Source organism: Gopherus evgoodei, chromosome 13 (genome assembly GCF_007399415.2).
Source record: "Gopherus evgoodei ecotype Sinaloan lineage chromosome 13, rGopEvg1_v1.p, whole genome shotgun sequence".
NCBI lineage: Eukaryota > Metazoa > Chordata > Testudines > Testudinidae > Gopherus > Gopherus evgoodei.
The window spans coordinates 29326645-29345530 of NC_044334.1; the positions used below are offsets into that span (position 1 = coordinate 29326645).

The 18886-nt window shown below is 49.9% G+C and overlaps 1 protein-coding gene across 6 annotated transcripts in view; it reads left to right on the forward strand.

Moving 5' to 3' along the window:
• MORC2 (MORC family CW-type zinc finger 2) overlaps positions 1-18886 on the forward strand; it is a 103787-nt gene that overhangs the window by 34623 nt on the left and 50278 nt on the right. For all 6 annotated transcript variants that reach the window (XM_030583549.1, XM_030583543.1, XM_030583545.1 and 3 more), the window contains one exon: positions 639-764. In XM_030583549.1, the coding sequence (XP_030439409.1) occupies positions 639-764 (126 nt within the window). The remainder of the gene's footprint in view (positions 1-638; positions 765-18886) is intronic.

The window sequence follows — 18886 nt, forward strand, 5'->3', positions numbered from 1 at the left end:
GCCTTTTCTGGCTGCCTCAGCTTCCTCACAGTGTCATGCTGATTCATCCTGACTTCACCCTTTTTTCAAGTATATGAAAATTCTGTCTCTGGTGAAAGATTGGTGGAACCTCATAACTTCATTTGCCACAGTGAGTCCAGTGCTCAAGGGAAGACAGTGGTTGGGAACAGAGATGAGGGGATTTTCTGCTTCAGAAAGGAGAGTAGTGGACAGCGCATATGAAAAGAGGGGGTCTTCATTTTAATGAATGGGAATCTGGAGGCATTGGGACAGATAGAGAAAAAGATTCTTCGCTGAAGGGAGTATGCGGTGGTACTTGTGGACTGATTACATGCAAGGAAGCTGTCTCCTCAATGAAGGTGCTCAGTGTGAAAGAAAGATGGATGAAGGCAAGATCTCTGCTTGACTAAGGGGTTGTGGGACATTGCTTGGCAGATGAATTGGCATGGGATGCTTCCTGGACCATGGATATTAGTCAGGAATAGATTGGGGAAGGGAGGGACTTATGGTATGGAGAGTGTGTTGGGGTGCTGCTCAAGGTTGGATAGGATGTGCCGTCTTCTCTGGTAAGTGGAGTAGAGGGCACTGCTTGGGTTTGACTAGACTGTCTGGTTCCTGTAAGCTCCCTCCTCTTGCAGGAAGCCAGAGCGTCGCTCCTTCCGTGCCTATGCTGCTGTCCTTTATATTGATCCCAGAATGAGGATCTTCATCCACGGACACAAAGTGCAAACAAAGCGACTTTCCTGCTGCCTCTACAAGCCCAGGTAGGAGCCATGACTTAGGGGACCATGTTCAGCCACAAGGCCCCTGTGGTCCCGTTATACCCCTGGTAGCTTGCTGGGTGTGTTTGCCATGTATATGACTATGTAGAAGCCATAAAAATCAAGCAACAGTGTCTAATTTGAACTCATAGAGCAAGATTTTCAATAGCGATCAGCGTTTGCCTACCTCTGCTCTCATTAAAGTCAAGGAAAAGGCCAAGGCTTCTGAAAATCCTACTTGAAACCGATGGGGTTCAGTTCCCTTTCAGGTCATACAAAGGAGTGAAGGTCATGTTCTTGGCCATGTCACAACTTTGTTTCAGACAGCAATAACCAGTTGAGTATGGCTGGGAAATTCCCACCTGGGATATTATGAAAATTCCATCATGTGGAAATGAAAGTAGGCTGAGTGTCTAGAACACTAAGTGTGTGGTGGTGGTCTTTTTAGATACAGCAGTTTTAACTTTATATGATGTCTGGGCAAAGTTGGTTTTTCCTCATTTTAAACCTACTCAGACATCAACTTCCAAATCCATGGAGTCAGATTGTGGGGAAAAAAACAGGTCATGTTTATGGTAGGGGTCTACTATAGATCAGCAAATCAGAAGGAGGACATAGATGAGGCATTTCTAAAACAAACAAATATCAAAACTCAAGACATGGCAATAATAGGGAACTTTATCCTGACATCTGTTGAAAAAGTAAAACTCCAAAACACAAAATAGCCAATAAGTTCTTGGAGTGTATTGGGTACAACTTTTTGTTTGAGAACATAAGAATGGCCATATTGAGTCCTGTCTTCCGACAGTGGCTGATGCTAGATGCATCAGAAGGAACAAACAGAACAGGGCAATTTATCCATGGAACTAGAATAATTTTGGAAAATGCTATCGTGGCAGTCCTGGACTTTAATCTCTTATCTAGCAACCTAAATTTGGCCTCCTAGACTTTCCTTATGTCATTCCATATGCCATATGTCAGTGCTGTAAGCAAGACACAAGAAGTAATTCTTCCGCTCTACTCTGCACTGATTAGGACTCAGCTGGGGCATTGTGTCCATTTGTGGGTGCCACATTTCATGAAAGATGTGACAAATTGTAGAAAGTCCAGAAAAGAGCAACAGAAATTACTAAAGGTCTAGAAAACATGACCTATGCAGAAAGATTGAAGAAATTGGGTCTGTTTAGTCTGGAGAAGAGAAGATTGAGAGGGGACGTAACAATTTTCATAAAACTAGTACATAAAAGGTTGGTACAAGGAGGAGGGAGAAAAGTTGTTCTCCTTAACCTCAGGATAGGACAAGAAACAACATGCTTAAATTGCAGCAAGGGCCGTTTAGGTTGTACATTAGGAAAAACTTCCTGACTTCCTAACACTGGAGTAAATTGCCTAGGGAGGTTGTGAAATCTCCACTGGAGATTTTTAAGAGCAGGTTAGACATACACCTTTCAGGGGTAGTCTAGATAATATTTAGTCTTACCTTGAGTGCAGGGGACTGGATTGGATGACCTCTTGAGGTAACTTCTAGTTCTATGATTCTCTAATTACCATTACTTGTCTCTTCCTAATAAGAGGTGTTCCCTCCCCTGGAGAGAAATCCTCAGTGTGAGAGGATATCATGACATCATCTGGAAGGATGGTCCCAACTATAGGATCAATTCTCACTGCTGCTGCATGATGTTCCTCCTTCCCAGACACTTTCCTCCTCCTCAACAGCACAGAGGCTATCAGACTGTGGGTTGGATTGTTCTGCTGTGCTTGTCTCTGTATTTTTCTGTCTCTCTTAGGATATGTCTACACTACAAAATTAGGTTGAATTTATGGAAGTCTATTTTTTTTAGAAATCGATTTTATACAGTTGATTGTGTGTGTCCCAACTTAAGACCATTAACTCGGTGGAGTGCGTCCACAGTACCAAGGCTAGCATTGACTTCCGGAGTGTTGCACGGTGGTAGCTATCCCACAGTTCCCGCAGTCTCTGCCACCCATTGAAATTCTGGGTTGAGATACCAATGCCTGATGGGTTAAAAACATTGTCATGGGTGGTTCTGGGTACATGTCATCAGGCCCTCCCTTCCTCCCTCCGTGAAAGCAACTGCAGACAATTGTTTCGAGCCTTATTTCCTGGGTTACCCATGCAGACGCAATACTACGGCAAGCATGGAGCCCGCTCAGCTCATCATCACTGTACATCATGGGGGCTGGCAGATGTGGCACTGCATTGCTAGATAGCAGCAGCTCATCGCCTTTTGGCAGCAGGCGATGCATTATGAGTGGTAGCCATCGTCATCGTCTCCAGGGTGCTCTATTAGCCAGCCTCAGTGAGGTCGGTCAGGAGCGCCTGGTCAGACATGGGTGCTCCTGGCAGACCTTGGTGAGATCTGTCAGGGCGCCTGGACATAAATGGGAGTGACTTCAGGTCATTCTTTTTTTTTTTAAGTTTCATCTCATGGAGATTCAGTCCTGCCTGCAGTCGTACTGCGCCGTGTTCTGGTGAGCAGCCAGAAGACGACGATGCCTAGCAGTTATATTGCACCGTCTTCTGGCGAGTAGCCAGGAAATGACGATGGCTAGCAGTCGTACTGCACCATCTGCTGCCAGCCTAAGATGTATAAGAGAGATGGAGTGGATCAAAACAAGAAAGAGACCAGATTTGTTTTGTATTCATTTGCTCTCCCCTCCCTCTGTGAATAGTGGGGGAAGGGATAGCTCAGTGGTTTGAGCATTGGCCTGCTAAACCCAGGGTTTTGAGTTCAATCCTTGGGGGGTGGGGGGGCATTCTGTGTGACAGTTGTATATGTTTCTCCTTGATGCAAACCCACCCCCTTTGTTGATTTTAATTCCCTGTAAGCCAAGTCGCCCTTCCCTCTATCAGAGCAATGGCAGACAATCATTTTGCGCCTTTTTTCAACACAGACGCCATATCACAGCAAGCATGGAGCCTGCTCAGATCACTGCAGCAATTATGAGCACTGTAAATACCACATGCATTATCCTACAGTATATGCAGAATCAGAACCTGCAAAAGCAAAACCAGGTAAGGAAGTGACAGCAGCGCAGTGACGAGAGTGTTGAGGACATGGACACAGACTTCTCTAAAAGTACGGGCCCTGGCAACATGGACATCATGGTGTTAGTGGGACGGGTTCATGCTGTAGAACGCCGATTCTGGGCCTGGGGAACAAGCACAGACTGGTGGAACCGCATAGTGTTGCATGTCTTGGATGATTCCCAGTGGCTGCGAAACTTTTGCATGCATAGGGGCACTTTCATGGAACCTTGTGACTTGCTTTCCCCTGCACTGAAGCGCAAGAATACCAAGATGAGAGCAGCCTTCATAGTTCACAAGCGAGTGGCGATAGCCCCGTGGAAGCTTGCAACGCCAGACAGCTACCAGTCAGTTGGGCATAAATTTGGAGTGGGCAAATCTACTGTGGGGGCTGCTGTGATCCAAGTAGCCAACACAATCAAAGAGCTGCTGATATCAAGGATAGTGACTCTGGAAAATGTGCAGGTCATAGTGGATGGCTTTGCTGCAATGGGATTCCCTAACTGTGGTGGGGCAATAAACAAAACCTGTATCCCTATCTTGACACCAGAGTACCAAGGCAGCGAGTACGTAAACCGAAAGGGGTACTTTTCAGTAGTGCTGCAAGCACTGGTGAATCACAAGGGATGTTTCAGCAACAACAACGTGGGATGGCCGAGAAAGGTACCTGACGCTTGCATCTTCAGGAACTCTGGTCTTTTTCAAAAGCTGCAGGAAGGGACTTTCTTCCCAGACCAGAAAAATAACTGTTGGGGATGTTGAAATGCCTATAGTTCTCCCGTGGGACCTAGCCTATCCCTTATTGCCAAGTCTCATGAAGCCGTACACAGGCAGCCTGGACAGTAGTCAGGAGCTGTTCAACTATAGGCAGAGCGAGTGCACAGAGTGGTGGTAGAATGTGCATTTGGACATTTAAAAGCTCGCTGGTGCAGTTTACTGACTCGGGTAGACCTCAGTGAAACCAGTATTCCCATTATTATTACTGCTTGCTGTGTGCTCCACAATATCTGTGAGAGTAAGGGGTAGATGTTTATGGCGGGGTGGGAGGTTGAGGCAAATCGCCTGGCTGCTGATTATGCGCAGCCACATACCAAGGGGGTTAGCAGAGTACAGGAGAGCGCACTGCACATCAGAGAAGCTTTGAAAACCAGTTTCATGACTGGCCAGGCTATGGTGTGAAAGTTCTGTTTCTCTTTGATGAGCCCCCCAACCTCCCTTGGTTCATTCTACTTCCCTGTAAGCTAACCACCCCTCCCCCTTTGATCAGCACTTGCAGAGGCAATAAAGTCATTGTTGCTTCACATTCATGCATTCTTTATTAATTCATCACACAAAAGGGGGGATAACTGCCAAGGTAGCCCCGGGAGGCTTTCTGTTGCTTGAGCAGTCCTCTGGGATGGAGTTGTTGATTGCCCAGAGGCCCCCCCCCACTGCATTCTTGGGTGTCTGGGTGAGGAGACTATGGAACTTGGGGAGGAGGGCGGTTGGTTACACAGAGGCTGCAGCGGTGGTCTGTGCTCTTGCTGCCTTTCCTGAACCTCTTGCTGCCTTTCCTGAACCTCAGCCATATGCTGGCACATATCAGTTTGTTCCTCCAGTAGTCTCAGCATTGCCTCTTGCCTTCTGTCACCAAACTGATGTCACCAATCATCTTCAGCCTGCCACCTGTCCTCGTGTTCACTATGCTTTCCTGGACTCTGACATTGTCTGCCTGCACACATTCTGCTGGGCTCTTTCAGTGTGGGAGGACTGCATGAGCTCAGAGAATATTTCATCGCGATTGTGTTTTTTTTGCCTTGTAATCTTCACTAGCCTCTGGGAAGGAGAAGATACTGTGAGCATTGAAATGTTTGCAGCTGGTGGAGTTAAAAATAGGGAGAGTGGTAGTTAAAAAGACACATTTTAGAGAATGGGTAGACTCTTTCATGGTAAACCTTGCTGTTAACTTTACATAGCATATGTGTTTTCAGTACAAGGTTGCATTTTGCCTCTTATTGAGGATATGCTGGTTTGATGTGAGAGATCACTCACGCAGGGCTGGGCAACAAAATTCAACTTGCAGGCAACCATGGTAAGACACAATGTTTTGACTTCTTTAACCTTCATAACATGTGGGAATGGTTTCAAACAAGAGCACCCTCATTTCCCATACCAAGCAGCCATTGGCTTGGCCATTTAAAATGGGTTGACAATTTAAAAGGAGGAGCTGTGGTTTTTGGGTTAATGTGCAGCACAAGCCCAACTAACCTCCCCCCCCCCACACACACATGCACCCAATTCTCTGAGATGATCGCTTCACCCCTCACCCCACCACGTGGCTAACAGCGGGGAACATTTCTGTTCTGCCATAGGCAAACAGCCCAGCAGGAACGCGCACCTCTGAATGTCCCCTTAATAAAATCACCCTATTTCAACCGGGTGACCAGGAATGATGATATTCTCCTGAAAATAACAGAGATGAAAAAAACAGATGTTGTTTGAATGCCAGCAAACCCCAGGACCATACACTCTGTTATGCAATGATTCCAGACTACATGCTATTGGCCTGGCATGGTAAACTGTCCTACCATGGAGGAGTACATCCAGGAGAGCTTTATGGAGATGTCCCTGGAGAATTTCCATTCCATCCCCATACACATTAACAGACTTTTCAAGTAGGTGTACTGTCCGCGAATGCCAGGGCAAATTAAACATTAAACATGCTTGTTTTTAAGCCGTGTCTAATATTTACAGAGGTCCCTTCCCTGCCTGGTGGGTTCGGGAGGCAGCCTTGGGTGGGTTCGGGGGGTACTGACTCCAGGTCCAGGATGAGAAACAGTTCCTGGCTGTCAGGGAAAACGGTTTCTCTGCTTGCTTGCTGTGAGCCATCTTCAAACTTCTCATCATCTTCCTTGTCCCCAAACCCCGCATCCCTGTTGTGTGCTACTCCATTGACAAAGTCAAAGCACAGGGGTGGGGTTGTTGTAGGGGCATCTCCTAGAATGGCATGCAGCTCATCATAGAAGTGGCATGTCTGGGGCTCTGACCTGGAACGGCCGTTTGCCTCTCTGTTTTTTGGTAGGCTTGCCTCAGCTCCTTAAGTTTCATTGTAGCGGGTCCCTGTTATAGCTTCTGTCCTTCAGGCCCTTGGAGATTTTTTCAAATGTTTGGGCACGTCGTCTTTTGGAATGGAGTTCTGATAGCATGGATTCGTCTCCCCCTACAGCGATCAGATCCCGTACCTCCCGTTCGGTCTATGCTGGGACTCTTTTGTGATTCTAGGACTCCATCATGGTCACCTTTGCTGATGAGATCTGCACTCACCTGCAGATTGCCACACTGGCCAAACAGGAAGTGAGATTCTTCTTCGAATGATTGCTCATATCCATTCCAGTCAGGTGTGTGCGCACCGCGTGCACGTTTGTCGGAGAAACTTTTACCCTAGCAACACTCGGCGAGTTGGCTGGGCGCCCCCTGGAGTGGCACCACTATGGCACCGGATATATACTCCAGCCGACCCGGCCACCCTTCAGTTCCTTCTTACCGCCCGTGTCGGTCGTTGGAACAGTGGAGTGCGGCTTAGCTGACCTCCACCTTCCCTAGCTGCTCGTAGTTTTTCTTCTCGTTGTTATATCCATAGTTGTAGTTAATTGTTCTTCTATATAAAGTTCGTTAGATTTAGTTATAGTTCATAGTTATAGTTGTTAGTTAGTAATTGTTTGTGGGATTCCAGGGTAGCCCCTTCCCCGCACCCGGTGCTGGAGCTCATGCCTGGCTCACCGGGTTTCATGCAGTGCTCGGCCTGTCACAGGCCGATGCCAACAGGAGATCCCCATGACTCCTGTTTGAAGTGCCTCGGGGAATCGCACTTATCTGCTAAGTGCTCAATTTGCAAGGCTTTTAAGCCGAGAACTAAGAAGGAGCGGGACATCAGGTTAAAGCAGCTCCTCATGGAAGTGCCCCTGACACCTTCGGCATCGAGCACGAGCCAGTCGGTGAGCAGAGGCACCCCTACAGTACCGGGCATCGCCGGTACGCCTAAGGACTCTCGGCACCGGCCACCACCAGCACTGAAATTGACTCCGCGCCGCTCCCTCTCCCCGAGGTCGAAGACGGCGAAGGCTCGACGGCCCCGACAACACCCGCGTTGCAGCCAGAGACTGCGCCTAGGTCGGACCTCCCAGCACCAATATCTGCCGCGCCGCCGCCTAAACCGGCACCGTCGACTCCAGCCCCACGAGGGCCGTTGAGTCTGGCGCCTGACAGCTCCCTGGCACCTGCCATGGTAGAGCTTACTTTGCCGTCTACTCCGGAAACGTTTTCTGCGGCGAGAGACTTGATCGCCATTACCAGTGCCGGGCGGCACTGCCCCTACCCCCGGCACCACCGTGCGGGTACTACAATCCGTGGGCAAGCCAACCCTGACCAGACCGATGTCTGTCAGCATAGCGGACCAGCACTGCTCAAGGTCACGATCCCGCAGACGCTCTAGGTTGAGACGTCGCTCCCAGTCCCAGCACCGGTCGGACTCGCGGCACCGGTCGGATTCGCGGCACCGGTCAGTCTCTCGCTCCCCGACCTGCTATTCGCGGTATCACTCCAGTACTCCAGCACTGACCCAGGCACCGTACTTCCCGGAGCAGATCATGACGTAGAGACTCGAGATCCCGGTCGACCTCCCAGCACCAGTCCGGTCGCAGGTCCCGGTATCGTTCTCGGTACTGCTCTGTGTACCGGCACCGGTCCCCACAGTCGAGGGGTGCGAGATCCGTCGGAACTTCGGCTCCAGGCTTCTCTGCTCCTCCATGGCCGTCCAGACAGACGTCCATATCCTCCCATGCTGACAGCTGTTATGACCGGGACCGTGATATGGAGGTGCCTCCGGGGGGTTTTCAGGACTCACGGCCTCAGGATGTAGGACCTCGACGGTGGTCCTTTTGGACACCCTGGGCATACCATCAAGCCCTGGGTGCTCCCCTAGTCCAGACCCGCTCTGCTGCCTCAGAACATCGGGCACCAGAGGCCACCATTTCCCGCCCCCCCCCGCGGCTGAGTCAGAGGAGCACGCAACATCCTCCGGACTTCCCGGGACAGCTGGAGCAGGAACCATCCCAGAAGCAAGAGGCCATCCAGGACCCTCTCTTTCCCGGGGTATCATCATCCTCCTCCCCGGATGAGGCTGTGGCAGGGACCTCATCATCAGGGCCTCCGCCGATAGACCTCAGGGCCCATCAGGACCTCCTTCGCAGGGTGGCTCTCAATATCAACCTCCCAGTGGAGGAAGTCCCGGAAGTCGAAGACCCCATAGTGAGCATCCTCACCGCGTGCCACTGCCGTTTATTAAGACTATCCAGGCCACTGCCGACACCCTCTGGCAGTCTCCAGCCTCCTTTCCACCCACTGCAAAGGGAGTTGAGAGAAAGTACATGCTACCCTCTCAGGGGTATGAGTACTTGTACGTTCATCCTCCTCCCTCCTCCTTAGTTGTCCAGTTGTCAACGAAAGGGAACGCCATGGCCAGCAGGCGCCTGCCCCAAAGTCCAAGGAGGCCAGGCAGATGGATCTCCTGGGTCGTAAGGTGTACTCAGCGGGGGCCTTACAGCTCCGAGTGGCCAACTAGCAGGCTATACTGAGTCGATATAACTATAACACCTGGGCGGAGGTGGGTAGATTCACCGAACTGCTACCCCCGGACTCACGCCAGGAATTTAGCTCATTCCTGAAGGAAGGGAAGACAAGAAAGCGGCCAGGACCTCTCTGCAGGCCTCCCTAGATGCGGCCGACTCGGCGGCCAGAACTTTGGCCTCGGGCATCACCATGAGGCGTATCTCCTGGCTCCAGGTCTTAACCTGCCTCCTGAGCTTCAGTACACCATCCAGGACTTACCCTTTGATGGAAAGGGTTTGTTCTCAGAAAAGACCAATCCCAAGTTGCAGAGCCGGAAGGATAATAGGGTCATCATGCACTCGTTGGGCATGCATACCCCCGTAACCCAACGTAGACCTTTCAGACTCCAAACACACCGCCCATACTTTACACCTCGGCACAGACAGGACCTCAGTAGAAGGCGCGGGCGGGGTGGCCGTAGACGCCAATCCAGTCCCCAAGGGGACCAAAACCACGGGCCCTCCTAAGGCACCACCGGGGCGTAAGTCCAACTTTTGAGGGTGCGCCTGGGGACAGCATACCAGTCTCAAGACAGGATCCTTCCCCTCCTTTCTCCAACCGTCTCTCCTACTTCCTCCCGGCGTGGTCCCAACTGACTTCGGATCTTTGGGTTCTACGCACGGTGAAGCAAGGATACCACCTCCAATTTGCTTCATTCCCGCCCCCCATCCCGGTCCCTCTTCAGGGACCCCTCTCACGAGCAAGTCCTCTTACAAGAGGTACAGTCTCTTCTCGCAGCGGGAGCCATAGAGGAGGTACCATTAGACGAGAGGGGAAGGGGTTTTACTCCCGCTATTTTCTGATTCCCAAGTCCAAGGGAGGCCTCAGACCTATCCTAGACCTGCGAGGACTCAACAAATGGATGCTCAAGTTGAAGTTCCGCATGGTCTCCCTGGGAACTATTATCCCGTCCTTGGATCCTGGAGACTGGTATGCCGCCCTCGACATGAAGAACGCGTACTTCCACCTTGCCATCTTCCCACAGCACAGGAAGTACCTTCGCTTTATGGTCAACCACCAGCACTTCCAATTCACAGTCCTCCCCTTCGGCCTCTCCACGGCCCCGAGGGTGTTCACGAAGCATGTGGCCGTCGTCGCCGCCCACCTCACCAGCAACAGATACATGTGTTCCCGTATCTGGATGACTGGCTCATCAAGGGGACCTCTCAGACTCAGGTCCGACAGTATGTTGGCATAATCGCGGACGTATTCTCCTGGTTCGGCCTACTCCTCAACACCGAGAAATCCACCCTTGTCCCCACACAAAGGCTGGACTTCCTAGGGGCAACGCTGGATTCCACTCAAACCAGGGCCTGCTTGCCTCAGCCCTGCTTCCAGGCGATCATATCAATCATCTGAGGTTTGCAGGCCTCCCCAATCACCTCAGCTCGCACCTGCCTTGGCCTCCTGGGGCATATGGCCGCATGTACTTATGTGACCAAGTATGCCAGACTCCGCATATTACCCTTTCAAACATGGTTCCATTCGGTCTTCCGCCGGGGCAGGGACCCTATAGACATCCTGGTGACAGTTCCCCCGAGCCCTCTCCGCTCCCTCGATTGGTGGCTAACTCCATCCCTGGTATGCACAGGGATGCCATTCCATCCACAGCCGCCATCACTGGCCTTAACGACAGATGCGTCATCCCTCGGTTGGGGGGCCTATCTAGGTCACCTTCGTACCCAGGGCCTTTGGTCGTCCCAGGAGCTGACGCTCCACATAAGCGTCCGGGAGTTGAGAGCAGTCCACCTCGCGTGCCAGGCATTCTGTGTTCACGGACAACACAATGGCCATGTACTATATCAACAAACGGGGGGAGCTGCTTGTCTCCTCTGTGTCAAGAGGCCATTCGACTCTGGGACTTCTGTATAGCCCACTCGATAGACCTGGTGGCATCCTTTCTCCCGGGGGTTCAGAACGCTCTGGCGGATCTGCTCAGCCGGTCCTTCCTCTGTCACGAGTGGTCAATAAGGCCGGACGTCATCCATTCGATCTTCCGGAGGTGGGGATTTCCCCTCATAGATCTGTTCGCCTCCCGCTCGAACAGGAAGTGCCAAGAGTTTTGCTCCTTTCAGGGTCTCTCTCCAGGGTCGATCACAGATGCATTCCTCCTGTCGTGGAGGCACCACCTGCTGTATGCCTTCCCTCTGTTTCCTCTGGTGCACAAGGTCCTGTTAAAGCTCCGCAGGGACAAAGTGCATCTGATCCTGATTGCGCCTGTGTGGCCCAGACAGCACTGGTACACCACCCTGCTAGATCTGCCCATGGCCACCCCAGTTCCCCTCCCTCTCCTTCCAGACCTGATCACGCAAGACCACGGCAGGCTTCGCCACCCAGACCTGCGAGCCCTCCACCTCACGGCATGGCTCCTGCATGGCTAAACACAGCGGAGTTACGCTGTTCCGCTCCGGTACAGCATATTCTCCTCAGTAACAGGAAGCCTTCCACCCGCTCCACGTATTTGGCAAAGTGGAAACACTTCTCTTGCTGGTGCGCAACACAGGGCATTACTCCCTTGGAGGCCTCGATTCCCACGGTCCTAGACTACCTCTGGTACCTTAAGCAGCAGGGCCTGGCGACATCCTCTCTGAAGGTGCACTTAGCAGCTATATCCACTTTCTAGCCAGGCGAGGGTGGTCACTCCATGTTCTCCCACCCCTTGGTCTCTCGGTTCATTAAGGGCCTGGACCCGCTGTACACTGTCTTTCGTAGGGACAAGGTACAACTGCGACCTCATCCGGCGTTCCTCCCTAAGGTAGTGTCTGCCTTCCATACCAACCAAGACATCTTCCTCCCGGTCTTCTTTCTGAAGCCCCAATCTTCTCGGCGGGAGCAGCAGCTACACTCCTTAGATGTACGTAGAGTGCTCGCTTTCTGTATTGAGTGTATGAAGCCCTTCCGGAAGTCTCCCCAGCTGTTTGTGGCGGTCACGGAACGGATGAAAGGTCTGCCAGTCTCCTCCCAGAGAATCTCCTCCTGGGTGACAGCATGCATCTGCACATGCTATGACCTAGCTCATGTCCCTTCGGGCCATCTCACAGCGCATTCTACCAGAGCTCAAGCGTCATCAGCCGCCTTCCTGGCGCACGTGCCTGTTCAGGAGAGATGCTGTGCAGCGACCTGGTCATCAGTCCACACCTTCACATCGCACTACGCGCTAGTCCAGCAATCTAGAGATGATGCAGCCTTTGGCGCAGCGGTTCTGCATACTGCCACATCTCACTCTGACCCCTCCACCTAGGTAAGGCTTGGGAATCACCTAACTAGAATGGATATGAGCAATCACTCGAAGAAGAAAAGATGGTTACTCACCTTTGTAACTGTTGTTCTTCGAGATGTGTTGCTCATATCCATTCCAAACTCACCCTCCTTCCCCACTGTCGGAGTAGCCGGCAAGAAGGAACAGAAGGGTGGCCGGGTCGGCTGGGGTATATATCCGGCGCCATAGCGGCGCCACTCCAGGGGGCGCCCAGCCAACTCGCCGAGTGTTGCTAGGGTAAAAGTTTCTCCAACGAACGTGCACGCGGCGCCCACACACCTAACTGGAATGGATATGAGCAACACATCTCGAAGAACAACAGTTACAAAGGTGAGTAACCGTCTTTTTAAAAGTTCGCAGGCTTTTTCCTGTCTACCTGGCCAGTGCATCTGAATTGAGAGCGCTGTCTAGAGCAGTCACAATGGAGCACTCTGGGATAGCTCCCAGAGGCCAATACCATCAAATTATGACCACACTACTCCAAATTCGACCCGGCAAAGTCGATTTCAGCGCTAATCCCCTTGTCGGGGGAGAAGTACAGAAATCGATGTTGAGCCCTTTAAGTTGAAAAAACCGGCTTTGTTGTGTGGATGGGTACAGGGTTAAATCAGTGTAATGCTACTAAATTAGACCTAAACTCATAGTGTAGACCTGGACTTAGTTCCTCCAGTTCAGCCACTCTAGTCTCAAGATCCTGTAGTCTGTTTCTAAGGGCCATGAACCTCTTGCACCAAAGGCAGGGGAGAAAAGCCCCTTTGAAAGATGGAGGAAGTAGCCAGGTGGACAGCCATTTTAGACTTAATTCTGACCAAGAGGAATTGGTTGTAAATATGGAGGCTGAAGTCAGTTTATGTGAAAATGATCGTGAAATTATAGATTTCATAATTCTAAGGAAAGGGGAAGGAGTGAGAGAAGCAGAATAAGGACTTCAAAAAAGCAGACTCTAAGGGTACATCTACACTACGGGATAATTCCGATTTTACATAAACCGGTTTTATAAAACAGATTGTATAAAGTCGAGTGCACGCAGCCACACTAAGCACATTAATTCGGTGGTGTGTGTCCATGGTCCGAGGCTAGCATCGATTTCCAGAGCGTTGCACTGTGGGTAGCTATTCCGTAGCTATCCCATAGTTCCTGCAGTCTCCCCCGCCCCTTAGAATTCTGGATTGAGAGCCCAGTGGCTGATGGGGCAGAAATCATTGTCGCGGGTGGTTCTGGGTAAATGTCGTCACTCTTTCCTTTCTCCGGGAAAGCAACGTCAGACAATCGTTTTGTGCCCTTTTTCCCTGATTGTCCTGGCAGACGCCATAGCACGGCAACCATGGAGCCCGTTCAGCCTTTTTTTTTTTACAGTCACTGTATGTGTACTGAATGCCGCGGACAGAGGCGATACTCCAGCGCTACACAGCAGCATTCATTTGCTTTTGCATGATAGCAGAGATGGTTACCAGTTGTTCTGTACTGTCTGCTGCCAGTGTAATTTGGCAATGAGATGATGGTTATCTGTCCTTCTGTGCTGTCTGCTGCTACCATGGGTGCCCCTGGCTGAGATCGGCCTGGGGCACAAAAGCAAAACTGGGAATGACTCCCCGAGTCAATCCGTCCTTTATGGTTTCTAAAAATAGAGTCAGTCCTGGCTAGAATTTGGGACAAGTGTACTAGAGAAGCAGTGTATCGGAGAGCACAGCTGCTCAGTGTCAGATCCTGCAGAAATGATGAGCTACATGCCATTCACGGGGGATGCCCCTGCAACAACCCCACCCTTTGCTTCCCTCCTCCCCCAACCTTCCTGGGCTACTGTGCCAGTGTCCCCCCCATTTGTGTCATGAAGTTATAAAGAGTGCAGGAATAAGAAACAGTGACTTGTTAGTGAGATAAAATGAGGGGGGAGGCAGCCTCTCCGTGCTATGACAGTCCAGACAGGACATTAAGCAGTGCGGGGAAGAGGAGCCCAGCATCCCGCTGCTATGATAGTCCAGGCAGTACAGAATCTTTTCTTTACACCAGAAAGGAAGGGGGCTGATGGAGCTCAGCCCCCAGTGGCTATGATGAAGACGGTTACCAGCCGTTCTGTACCATCTACTGGGAATGACCAGGAATCATTCCTATTTTTACCCAGGCGCCCCTGAGGCCAGCCAGGGTATTCAGCAGTTATCAAGCATGTACCATCTGCCACCAGGGAGGGGAGAGGAGTGGATACTGCTCTTCACTGCTGTAGCATCGCGTCTACCAGCAGCATTGAGTAGACATAGGGTGACATTGAAAAAAGTCAAGAAACGATTTCTTTCCCTTTTCTTTCATGTCGGGGAGGCAGTAAATTGACGAGCTATTCCCTGAACCATGCCAGACAATGTGTTTGAACCTACAGGCATTGGGAGCTCAGCGAAGAATGCAAATACTTTTCGGAGACTGCTGGGGACTGTGGGATAGCTGGAGTCCTCAGTACCCACCCCCTCCCTCCATGAGCGTCCATTTGAGTCTCTGGCTTCCTGTTACACTTGTCACGCAGCACTGTGTAGCCTGTAGATTTTTTTTTTTCAAACACTTTGGCATTTCGTCTTCTGTAACGGAGCTCTGATAGAACAGATTTGTTTCCCCGTACAGCGATCAGGTTCAGTATCTCCCGTACGGTCCATGCTGGAGCTCTTTTTGGATTTGGGACTGCATTGCTACCCGTGCTGATCAGAGCTCCACGCTGGGCAAACAGGAAATGAAAATCAAAATTTCGCAGGGCTTTTCCTGTTTACCTGGCCACTGCATCTGAGTTGAGATTGCTGTCCAGAGCGGTCACAGTGGTGCACTGTGGGATACCGCCCGGAGGCCAATACCGTCGATTTGTGGCCACACTAACCCTAATCTGATATGGTAATACCGATTTTAGCGCTACTCCTCTCGTCGTATATGAAAGTAGGTCCAGAGCAGCAAACCAATCATTCTGAAACTGCGTGGGTAAGATCACTGATAGAGTGATCTTGTGGAATCTCACATACTTGATAGATTTGCTGAGGCTGCGAAGATCAAGAATGGATCTCTTCCCTCCCTTGGATTTCAGTATCAGGGAGCACCAGGAGTAAAAGCTGTGGCCAGAGTGTTCTGGCGGAACTTCCTCCACCGCTCCCAACATCAGAGAGCTGACCTGCTCAATGAGAGTTTTGTGAGAGGGGTCCCTGAAGAGGGACGGGGAGGGCTGTGGAAAGGAACTGGATTATGTAGCCCAATATGACAGCGTATAGTTCTCCTGTTCAGCTCCCACTCAAAAAATCAAGTTCATTGGAGCCCTGTTAAATTCCATGAGGTTGAGGCTTTCCTGCTGACCGACTGCTTCCAGGCAGTGCAACGGTTCTTCCTCAGTCTGCAGTCTCAGCCCTCCATGACAGTCCCCATGTGTCTGAACCTATTGGGTTGCATGTCCACTTGCACACAAGTGATCCAGTTCTGAAGAGGGAGAAGGCGCAACCTGGCTATGTGGTTCAGGACAGTCTACCCCTCTGCCCTGCATTTTCTGCACAGTTTGGTTCACCTGCGTCCACCAGTCCTAGATTCTTTGCCTTGGTGAGAGTCCCCACACAATGTGTGCCAAGGAGTCCCCTTCGCTTGGCCCTCTCCACCTGACACTTCCTTTCTGGGTAGGGGGTACATCTGGACTCGTTAAGGTTGCAGAACATCTAGTCAGAACAAGTATCAGAGGGGTAGCCGTGTTAGTCTGGATCTGTAAAAGCAGCAAAGAATCCCGTGGCACCTTATAGACTAACAGACGTTTTGGAACATGAGCTTTCGTGGTTGTGGCTGCTATCATGGGCCTGTCATTCAAGCCTTTTAAGTTCTGTCCACTGCTCCTTCTGTCTCAGAAAACTGTGTCCCTGATAGCTATCAGATGCACAAGAAGGGTGTGTGAGTTGCAAGCCCTCATGGCAAAGCCAGCTTACACTCAATTCTCCAAGGACAAAGTGACACTTCGACTGCACCCAAAGTTTTTGTTCAAGGTGGCATCTCAGTTACACTCCCTGATTCAGATGAATTTGCTACTTCGGGAAGAACACGGGTCCTCTTCCCCTTAAGATCGGCGTCTCCATAACTTGGATGTCAGGCATTTTATCTAGATAGGACTTAAACCATTTCGTGCTTTACCTTGCCTGTTTTGTCTCCTATGCGAACTGCATGAAGGGACAAGCGGTCTCTGCTCAGACCATCTCTAGACTGATCTTGTATCAAGACTGTGTATGAAATAGCTTTGGCTATGCCTACTCAGAGGATATGAGCTCACTCCATGAGGGCGCAAGCGACGTTGATAGGATTCCTCAATGACATTTCCCTACCGGACATTTGGAGGCTGGCCTCATATATGTTTACGGACCACTGTGTTATTACTGCATCGTCCAGAGTGGGCACAGGCCTCAGAGGGGTGATCCTGTGATCCTTATTCCAGCAGACTCCAAGCCCTGCCTCCAGATTGGGGTACTGCTTGTGAGTCATCTAAGTGGTATACATGTCTGCAAAGAAGAAGAAATGGTTACTTACTGTCATTGTGGTTCTTTGAGAAGTAATGCAGGCATGTATTCCACAACCCACCCTCCATCCCCTCTGCATCAGACTTTCGGTGCAAAGAAACTGATGGAGGTTGGGATGGCACTGCCTGATATAGCCAGGGGAAGAGCCACAGCCCCGACGCTTGAGTGCCATCCCTCTATGGGTATGGCTAGACAAAATGTTCCAACACGTTGGGCACACACACACACACAAGTGGAATACACATCTGGGACACATAAGGAACCAGCTGAAGCAATCTCAAAACTGTCAGCAGTTATCTTTGAGAACTCATGGGGGATGCATGAGGTCTCAGATGGCTGGAGAAGGATACATGAACACTCTGCCTTTAAAAAGGGGAATAAAAAGGACCTGGGGAATTCTAGACCAGACAGCCCAACTTTGATACCTGGAAAGATTATGGAACAAATTATAAGACCAATCATTTTGTAAGCACCTAGATGAAAATAGGGTTATAAAGAAATAACTGGTTCAGATTTGGCAAAGAACAAATCATGCCAAACCAGTTTAACTTCCTTCTTAGACAGGGTTACTGGCCTAGTGGCTGGGGAGAAAACTGTTGATGTGATATATCTTGATTTTAATAAAACTTGTCATACACTTCTAAGTGATATTCTCTTAAGTGACGTGCATCCGACAAAGTGGGTATTCACCCACGAAAGCTCATGCTCCAATACGTCTGTTAGTCTATAAAGTGCCACAGGACTCTTTGCTGCTTTTACAGATCCAGACTAACACGGCTACCCCTCTGATACTTGATTCTCATAAGGAAACTAGGGAAATAATGTCTACATAAACTTGCTATAAGGTGGGTGTAAAACTGTTGAAAGATTGTACTCCGTAGTTATCAATGGTTCACTGTCAAAATGGGGGGATATATCTAATGGGATTTCACAGGAGTCTGTTCTGGGTTCAGTACTATTCAATATTTTCATTAATGGTTTAGATAATAGAGTGGAGAGTGTTTGTTTTTATAAAATTTACAGATGACACCAAGCTGAGAGGGATTGCTTGCAATTGGAAGGGCATGATTAGAATTCAGAATGACATTGACAGTGAAGGCCACAAGATGAAATTCAGTGAAGTGCAAAGTACTGCAGTTAGGAAGAAAAAATCAGATGCACAAATACAACATGGGGAACAATGAAAAGGATCTGGGGGCTACAGTAGATGACAAATTGAATACGAGCCAACAATGTGATGCAATTGCGAAAAAGGCTCGTGTCCTTCTGGGGTATATTAACAGGAGTATCATATATAAGACACGGGAGGTAATTGTTCTACTCTACTTGACCCTGGTGAGGTCTCAGCTGGAGTAATGTGTCCAGTTCTGGACACCATACTTCAGGAAAGTCGTGGACAAATTGAAGAGAGTCCAGAGGACAGCAGCAAAAATGATAAAAGGCTTGCAAAACTTGCCCATTTTTTTTAAAATAATCTTTCCTCATAGGTCATGTTTAGTCTTGAAAGAAGAAGACTGAGGGAGGACCTGATAAATCTTCAGATATATTATGGTCTATTATAAAGAGAACAATGATCAATTCTCTGTCCACTGAAGAATGGACAAGAAATAGTTGACTTAATCTGCAGCAAGAGAGATTTGAGTTAGATATTATGGAAAAC